This window comes from Quercus lobata, chromosome 5, assembly GCF_001633185.2.
Source record: "Quercus lobata isolate SW786 chromosome 5, ValleyOak3.0 Primary Assembly, whole genome shotgun sequence".
Classification (NCBI taxonomy): Eukaryota; Viridiplantae; Streptophyta; class Magnoliopsida; order Fagales; family Fagaceae; genus Quercus; species Quercus lobata.
Window position 1 is genome coordinate 58,386,700 of NC_044908.1, and position 9,654 is coordinate 58,396,353.

The 9,654-nt window shown below is 35.5% G+C and overlaps 1 protein-coding gene across 1 annotated transcript; it reads right to left on the reverse strand.

Annotated features, from left to right (window-relative positions):
• Positions 1–296: 296 nt before the first annotated feature.
• On the reverse strand, positions 297–9,368 carry LOC115992522 (prefoldin subunit 6-like). Its single transcript, XM_031116728.1, has 5 exons — positions 9,172–9,368; positions 8,738–8,808; positions 8,319–8,443; positions 6,947–7,007; positions 297–540 (listed from the first exon to the last, which is right to left on the reverse strand). Exons 1-5 carry the CDS (start codon positions 9,248–9,250, stop codon positions 484–486), a joined length of 393 nt encoding a protein of 130 aa, XP_030972588.1. The 5' UTR covers positions 9,251–9,368; the 3' UTR covers positions 297–483.
• Between the last annotated feature and the right edge of the window lie 286 nt (positions 9,369–9,654).

Genomic DNA, 9,654 nt, shown 5'->3' on the forward strand with positions numbered 1-9,654 from the left:
ACTTCCAATTAGAACTGCATTTTTAGCACAATTCTTGGTTTTAAACAAAACAAAAAACAAAAGCAACAACAGTCCAAGGCATTTTGATTCCACGGTATAGCAGAGTACATTTGACGGGTGAGAACTGAGAATATCTCAATTCAGTTTCAACCTTCAAGCATAATTCATCAATTATTATTCTGTTCAATGGCAAAGCATTATGTTTTCGTTTAACGTTCAGCAAATCCAGATTCTCTTTTTAAAAATAAAAATAAAAAAATACGAGAGAGAGAGAGAGAGAGAGTTTGGAAGAAGGATAACTAAACACAAAAATCGATATCACAAACAATTTTAACATTCCACAACGGCTATGACTATAACAATACTAAGAGTTTGTAATACGAAATGCAGCCTCAATTAGAAACAAGTATCTACATCCAAGCATCCATAGAGATTTATAAAACATGTTAAAAATCCAACGGTGAATACTAATGTGAAAGCAAACTATGCTTTGGCTTTTCCAGCCTGGAGAGACTGAATCCTCTCTTGTAACTTGAAGATCTGCAAGATGACAACCAATAAAACAATTAATGTCATTAAAATATATGATCCAAACTGGATAAATTAGTAAACAAACATATACGGCTGAAATTTTAACAAGCAAACAATAAGTGAACAAAAGGTTTCAACATTGCATGGTGTGCACCACTGATATTTAACCAGAGTATACAAAGATTTTTTGACTAAACCATAAAGTATTTCTCAGACAATCTTTAAAATGAAAATTCGAAGTAGCAAAATTTAACTACAAAACATCAAGACAAACTTGTAAACAACTAGGTATCAGAATCTTGAGAAAGTATATCTTGTGGCAGGTCAACCAAGTCAGCCATATAACAAGCCAACGCTAATGAGTGAATATCATGTAATTCAATTTTATACTCTTTTGTCAAAGTTGGTCCCACCAACCTCCCACATGGTATTCGCTTGGCTTCTCACATGGTTGCCTTGGGATGCTTATTAGACCATCCTTATTAGAGCATCCACAGCAATGGTGCTATTTTTTTAGCTATTTGGCATCATACTACTTTATCTATTTTATCTACTCACTTTACAAAACATCCAACATTAATAAATCTATTTTAGCTTTCAACACAATAAAATAATATAAACATCACAATAAAATAATATATCTACTACATTATTTTATTAATTTCTTTCTTTCTCTCTATCTCTATGTCGTGCCTCTCCACTCTCACTTCTCTCCCTTCGTTTCCCAGCAAGTCTCGTCACCACACTCTCCTTCCCACCCATCACTATCCCGAAACCTTCCTTACCAGCGCCGGAGACGAACTCATCGAAGCTCTCGAGGATCCTGTGGGTTGTGGGTTCTGGGTTTGGGTTGTGCCATGGGTTTGTGATCTTTCTCTCTACTCTAACCGATCTACCGTGGGTTTGTGATTTGTGATGTGCGTTTGTGTTTTGAGGTGGTTATGGATGCGCGGGTTTGTGGTGGGTCGCTTACTGCAGGCAGTGGTGGTGGTGGTGGTGGGCGTTCTATCGTTGGTGGTGGTAGTGGTGGTGGGTCGTTGGGATGGGTTTAATGATCTGTGGGTTTGGTGGATTGACGTTGCTTCGATGGCAATGGTCCGATCCAGTGTTGTTTCTGGTGGCTAGGTGTCTAATCCGGTGGGCTTTTATATGGATTTTATGAAACCTCTGTGGTCGGCAAGCTAGCCAGTGAAGCAGAGAGGAGATGAGGAAGGCGCTAGAGAGAGAAAAATAAAATAAAATGAGAGAAGAGAAGAGAAGCCGGAGAGAGAGACAGAGAAAGAAAAAGAGAAAATATTTTTTTAATGAGAGGAGAGAGAAGTTTAATAAATTTTTTTTTTTTTTTTTTAGCTTCTTGCTAGAGTGCACAGCCATTTATGGCTGTGCACTAAATGGTTGTGCACTGTAGTAAGAAGCTAAAAAATTTTAGCTATGGCACCACTACCGCAGCATGCTTTTTAAGTATTGGTGGTGCTTAAAATAACAATATAGCTATTTAGCACCACTATTGTGGATGCTCTTACAAGAGATATTTTCTCCAAAATTTTACACTTGCCAACTCCGCCCTAAAGTCAATAATCAACAAAAACAAACAGAGCAGCAGTGAAAGCAATGAGGAAATTCTGGCTGGGAGGAGAGGGATTTTTGTTTTTTACTTGTAAACCACAAAAGCAGAACTCCTCACTTTTGCTTTCAGTTACAAGAATAAGAACAAGTTTGAAGAAAAATCAAATTGAGTCACAAGAAATACTTCATTGTTAGTCTACTTCCCAAAAAGCATACACCCAGATCCTATTTTCCCTAGGATGTTGATCAATTATTCGATTAGTTGAAGAATTTTATTTTTATTTTTTATTACTATAAGTGGCTAAAGTGAGATTCTACTAAAATTAAGCAGAGATATTGAAGAAAGAATCTTGTGCTCAATCTGCTAACATCTAACTAGTCCTTTAAAACAAAAAAAGAGGGTTGAGAAGGCAAAGCATGGAACTCAGCATCAGACTAAAGAGAGTGCACATCTCAACCTTCCCACTGTGGTTAGGAAACTATTACCACGTCCAAATTTCTAGTGTTAAGGCTTAGAAATGTTTATATTGCATTTATATGTATTGCAGAGGTTAAAGACTATATTTCATATTTTTAATCAAATTTTAAGAGTAGATTTTCATTTCTATAACAGATCTAATTCAATATTAGACGGCCAAAACAATTTTTTTTCAACAGAGAACGTGTGTTAAGGAATTACATATAACATAAGCAAATTGAAGATGACATGGGAAATTGTGCATATTTAAGATCACATGTAGCATCTGCCATAAAGCAATTAATTCATTCTATTGGCATCCTATATACCCCTTAAGAGATTAAGATGACATATGAGAGAGTTCCAGTTACCCTTAACAGAACAGACAAATCTTGAGAAAAGCTTTAAAACAAACAATAGGAACAATCACGTAGCCTTGAAAGAAAAAAAAATGTAGATTTTTACAGTGAGTTATCACCATGTAAGCCTCCTTAGCAATCACCTGTTCTAGATAAACGAATCTTATTGTTTATTGTAACAAAATATATACACATCAATATTTATGGCAAATCATCATCTAATTTCCTGTTTCTATTGAAAAATGAAATTGTTTTTAACTGGAAAAAAATGGGATAACTTCCAAAAATATAATCTGTTTAAATAACGCATAAAGTTAAGAAATTGCAGAGAAATTTAATATTGATTGTTGTATTTGCACTGTGCATTTATTTAATTCCTTTCTAACCTTATTACCCAAAATACTCAAAACAACACCAAATCTAAGTATCTAACACAAATATGCAAAACCAAACCAGTTCTAACCCAAATACCTTATTATATAAACCAAAATCTAAAATCAAACTTGAATTAAAACCAGTCCATCCAAAGTACTCAAGCCTAAACCTAACAGAAAAAGAGAGAACTTTACCAACAATCTCTCTATTCGCACCTTGTGGAGTCTCTGTATAGTGGTTTTGGTCGTCTAATAGGGGGCATTGGATCGGTGGTATCTCTCTTTGAGTAGAATCTGTCATTCTATTTTATTTTCAGTATTTTATTATTAAAAATAACCTTACCCATAACGGTTCCAGCAGCATGACGGTTGAGGAAAGCCAGTTTTCTGGTGGTTGGGGATGGACAGTGGCAGCAGCGGCCCTGAGATGTCTCTCTTTCTCTCTCTGCGCCTTACAAACTCTCAACCTCTCTGTATCTCTCTCGATCCTTTTGGGCTTCTGTATTCAGTTAAACGGTTTTATTGAATTTTATTAAGTTAAACGGTGTTTTAGTACTGCTGAAACAGAATAATGTTTCGTTTTTTTATTGTAAACATGACAGAAAGTTAGATAGGCTTTTTTTTTCCTATGCGGCAGAACAGCCTTAATTGTAGGAAAAAACTTTTGCATTTATATATAGCATTAGATTTTCAGAAAAACATACCAAGGCTTGCATAAAAAGCCCTTCATCTTAGCTTCATGGTTATAGGAACTCTAAACTGGACACTGAAAATTGACATCGCAAATCAGCCATTGGCTATGAAATGCATCCCTCTTTCTAAGTTTTAAGTTGGTTGAAATAAATGGCAAGAAAGGATTGCTGGGAAGAAGGGGGAAAATGGAAAGAAGGTCAAGTTTGATAGAAGCCTAAAGATGAAGAAAGGAAAAACAGATACATTATTTTAACATTATACCCTGATTGGAATGGCTAATGGAGGAGAGGCAACCGCATACCCTCTTAAAAAGCCTTCATTCCTCCAATCTGTCCACATTGGGAGCATTGAAAATGGCGGGTGCAGAAGAAGCCCCATCCTTTTAATTTTCCTTTACCTTCTATCCTTTCAACTAAATAACAAAAAAAGTGCACCTCCACTCCCATTCCTCCCTCTCAACCCCCTTTACATTCTTTCACTTGCATGAGCTCAAGGGCCTACCTTTTTTTTTATAAGTAAAAAGTTTATTGATATCAAAAAAGGGGAACACCTTAGTACACAGGGAGTGTACAAGGGGTCAAACACTTGAGAACAAAAATTACAAGAATCTAAGAAATCAAGAAAAGATAAAAATGATTGGTTCCGCAAAGCAGCCAACCAATCCATTAAAGTTCTAAAAAAAAATAGCTTCAAGTCTGATATAGATCTCTCCTTATCTTCAAAGCACCAACTATTTATCTCCCTCCAAAGGCACCACAATAAGCAATAGGGAACCATCAACCATATATACCCATTTCGATGACAGCCAAAACTGCCTTGCCAACATGCTAGAAGCCCCATTACAGATTGTGGCAAAACCCAGCTCACTCCAAACAAACCAAACACCATAGCCCACATATCCATTGTAACCGGATAATGAAGAAAAAGATGATCAACCGATTCACCATTACACTTGCACATATAGCACCAATCCAATATCCAAACCTTCCTTTTTCGTAAATTTCCAATCGTTAAGCATTTCCCTAAAGCAACAATCCAAACAAAGAAAGCTACTCAAGAAGGAATCTTCTATTTCCAAATGCTTTTCCAAGGAAATTAATCATCATTAGAGCCCACTAAGAGATTGTAATAATCCTTAACCATGAAGCCCTTCTCTCTATCAGATCTCCAGCACATCTTATCCTCACCAAACCCTCTCATCGAAGCACCATATATGGTATCCATGAAACCGGCCAGTACCTCTAGTTCCCAAGCATGCACACCCCTAAAGAAACTTACATCCCTAAACAAGGTTCTGTTATCGAACTTCATAATCTCAGCCACATTAACCTCCTGATCTCGGCAAAATCTAAACAATTTAGGATAGCAAACTGCAAGAGATGTTTCACCACACCAACAATCTTGCCAAAATTTCACCCTAGACCCATCCCCAATATCATATAGAATGTGGCGAGAAAAAGAAGGCCATCCCCGACTAATATTTTTCCACAAGCCAACACCATATGGACCATTAGTAGGCCTAGTACACCAACTACCCCATCCACAACCATATTTCACCACTATCACTTGCCTCCAAAGGGCAGCCCTCTCCATCCCAAATCTCCATAGCCACTTCCCAAGCAAAGCTTCATTAAAAAGTCTAACCTTCCTTATCCCCAAACCACCCAAAGCAATGGAAATGCAGACAGTAGCCCATTTAACCAAATGGAATTTTGGTTCATAACCAATGCCACCCCATAAGAAATTCCATTGAAGTTTCTCAATTCGGTTAGCCGCAGAAGTAGGAATAGGAAATAAAGATAGAAAATAAGAGGGTAAATTAAATAGAGTGCTTTTAATTAAAGTGACTCTACCTCCCTTGGATAAGTACAAACGTTTCCATTTTGCTAATCTCCGTTCTATCTTCTCCAGAATTGGGTTCCATATTGTCTTATCCTTGAATTTAGCTCCCAAAGGAAGGCCTCAATATTTCATTGGAAGAGTACCTTGTTTACAGCCAAGGACACTCTACAATAAGTCAAGGACCTACTTTTTAAAACCACTCTCAACAAGCTTGCTTCCCTCTTCGACATATGTCCCCTGTTGAGAGAGTTGAAAATGGTGTTCTCCAATGACAGGGAAACCTCATCCTTTCACTCTAATCCTCCTCCAATACTTTCAATTTAGTTCAGTAGACTTCTATGAACTATGTAAATTGCCACAATCCCTAATCAAACAATAATATTGTCACATACATCTCTAACAGTTCTATTAAATCTACCAAAACTTACCATCTTAAAATTTTCAACTTCCTAAACCACAGAAAATCTACAACCTTCATTTATATTAAACATCATGCATAAATGACACCCAAGATCATGGTTTGACCTTGAAGAAAACCAAACACTTAGTGTTCGAGTAAGAACTTCAAATCCAAACAACTAACTTTTGCAAATATACATACATACATGCATACATACATACATACATATATATATATATATACATATATAGTAGTTACCTTCCACAACAACAATAAAAAGCCTTAGTCCCAAAATTTTGGGGTCGACTATGGATGCTCCACAAGTGAATCTTCTTATGCTAAATGTGACAAGTGGAACATACATTTATTTTACTCAAGTATCACAGAAGAATTTTTATAAATTTAATTCACAGTTCAAGATAACATGTCACCAGAAAATCTTGCACATTGCAAGCTTCTAACTAGAAAAATGGAATTTTGGCGTTGGAGTTTGTATAAATTTATATTTATATGTTGTGATGAGCTTTAAACTTCCAGTTTTCCACAAATTCCCAAATATTCCATCAAATTCCATTCTGAAAACAATTTTTTTTAATTTGATATGCTTTAAGATTCTTCACCTAGTAACAACCCATTATCACGAGTATGATGAACTTGAAAAACTAATGATATCACAGTAAGAACCGCGCATGTGTGTGTGCATGTGGAAAGGTAGAATACAAACCGCTTCTTTCTTGCTATTCTGCTTCTCCTCCAAGTCTTGAAGATTGCCATCAAGACGTTTCCTAGTATGCAGAAAAAAATTTACAGTCAAATGCATGCAGCAACAACAATAATAATTAGATGATGATGATGACAATGACGCATTTTTTATAATAGTAATGAAGCTTTATTAATAAGAACAACTACTTCATGTTCACGATGATGAACACAAATATTCTCAAACAATTACAAAGTATCAACCATCAAATCTAATAGAAGAATGAAACTCAAATATAGAAGTACAATGAATAACCCCAAGCCTGGGACCACTCAAACAAGGTGTGAAGCAGTAATGATTTCAATTTAGCCAAGGATATTTCAGTGTCTCTAAATGTGCAAGAAGAAATTTGATGGTACAGAGAACTTTAGAATGCAAGATTATATTTTTCAAATAAACCCAAAAATTTATACTGATAAGAGGTGAGACCATCCACCAGAACTGGAAATATTTTACATCCCCACATAGCACATTCCAGTAAAAGATATCATAGGATATCAGTTCCAAGTAATAGTGCAAAGCATCAAGAGAGAGAGAACAGTAAAATAAAATAAAAAATAACATTAGGAAACAATCCAACCTGAAAACTCCAAGTTCCTTACAAAATAAGCAGCACAACATTGAAAAAAATAATTCTTTACGTGAATAAAAGCAGTAAAAAAAATAAAAAAATTTACAGGCTACATGAATTCCCATGTCATTTTTATTAGAATATGCGTCAAGTTATTTGTTGTAAGGAAGTGTAATGATAGAGATGTGAAATACGTTATGTGATCATATTCTGCATTGGTCATTGTGTAGACACTCTTTCCATTGAATGGGTTAAATTCAAAGTTAAGGAGATTTGCCAGCCATTGATTAAAATTTTCTGTTGTGAGACATATTTTGAATGGCAGGAAACTAACTCGCACATATTTTTTTACAATAAAATATCCTACATTCCTAGTCAAGCTTTAGACATCTAAAAATGCATTTAGTTACTTTAGTAACTACTAAATGAGGAAGCTAAGGACTTTAATTATGACAAGGGACGGAGCCAATGACTCTTTTGAGCAAACTGACTTCATTCCATCAAAAAAAAAAATGTGGTTAGAGAAGTATATGCCTTTATCAGTACAAGATACATGAAGTTATCATTTATGAGGATAAAGTGCAGTTTTTTTTTTTTCCAGGTAGTAATCTCTTACTATGGACTAACTATAAAAATGACCCAAAATTACCATCTATATTTTCCTATTACCATCTATCCAAAATTCATGGTTCCCTAAATCTTACTTTTCAACTAGTGGATTAAAAGATGCAAAGATTGCAAGAATGAGTTCCAAAGTAAGCATACAATTCAGCCAAGATATATTCAATTCTCTTGCGCACATTCGCGTTTGCCTCTGCTAAATCCTGCTTCACAAGCACTGGACCGATCAATTTGTACACGTTTGCATCTTCATTCAATATATCCAACTCCTACAAACACAAACAAAGAGTTCAAACCTAATTGATATCACCACTTTGCTCGCTTGCAATCAAAACCCTCAGAATCCTTCATTCAGTCAAATCTAAGACAAACCTAATCAGCATTATGGAAAATTGCATCGCATAAAACTTCCAAAATATACTCCCAACAGCATTCACTTAACTTAAAAATTTTTATTTTCACTTTCCTTCTGCTAAAAACTTCATTTTCCTTCACTTTCCTACTAAACAAACAGATATTAAAAAAGGGAAAGGGATAAATAAATGAGAAAGAGGGAGAGAGACCTTGAGGACGAGCTCATTCTCGCCGAGCTGGATAGTGTACTTCTTTCTCACTTGATGATTCTTTGCAATATCTGACAAATTATATACCATCTTAGAGTGCTTCAATTTCAGACACGTGCATAAAAAGTAAAAATTTTGAAATTAAAAAAAAATATATATTCAAACAAAAATCAATTTATTAGCACATAGTGTGTTACTGTAATGAAATAGCCTTGCACAGCTGAGACGAGGATTTTCTCATACTAATAAGCGTTAGTTACTGAAGAAATACAGTAATCCATCAAGTACAACAAAGAATATCCAGCATATGAGAGCCCATCTTCCTCATCACACAAACCCCATTAATCTCTCACAAACACCAAATTCAATCTAGCCATCGATAACCCAAAATTTGGGTGTAAATACGAATACCATATAAATAAAAAAATACATGCCTTTTTGGAGTTTGCTGAGATCGTTAGATTTGGCTTCGAAATCGCGCTGTAGCTCTCGAAGGACGGTTGAGGAAGACATTTGTGTGTGCTTCTTCTTCTTCTTCTTCTTCTTCTTCTTCTTCTGGTTTCTGACTCTCGCTGCTGCTGAGTTCTCTGGTTTGGGTTTTTGAGCGATTTTGCAAAATGGGACCTTTGCTAATTGCTATGGGCCCGTGTCGGGGCAGAATATGGGTGGGTCTAAGTTGGATTAACCGATTAGGCCTAATTGGGCTGAAAAGCCCAAGTGTATATTATTGGGGTCAGTTTGTAACACAGTTGCCTCTTACCTTCTCTTCTCTGGAGTTCATAGAGAAACTCGTTATACAATTCTTATTAAACATTTTAATACTCATTATTAAAAATGGATTTGGATCAGGTGCAAATATTCCTCCTCACTCACAAAATATTTTTACAATAATTTTTACGTTTTTACTTCTTTTTTTA

Bases quoted from the DNA above. Each gene is read 5' to 3' on its own strand.
- LOC115992522 (XM_031116728.1), bottom strand. From the start codon at position 9,250: ATGTCTTCCTCAACCGTCCTTCGAGAGCTACAGCGCGATTTCGAAGCC. The intron at 8,809-9,171 runs GCATGTATTTTT...ATAATTTGTCAG, and splicing joins TCTCAGCAAACTCCAAAAAG to ATATTGCAAAGAATCATCAA. The intron at 8,444-8,737 runs GTCTCTCTCCCT...TTGTGTTTGTAG, and splicing joins AGAATGAGCTCGTCCTCAAG to GAGTTGGATATATTGAATGA.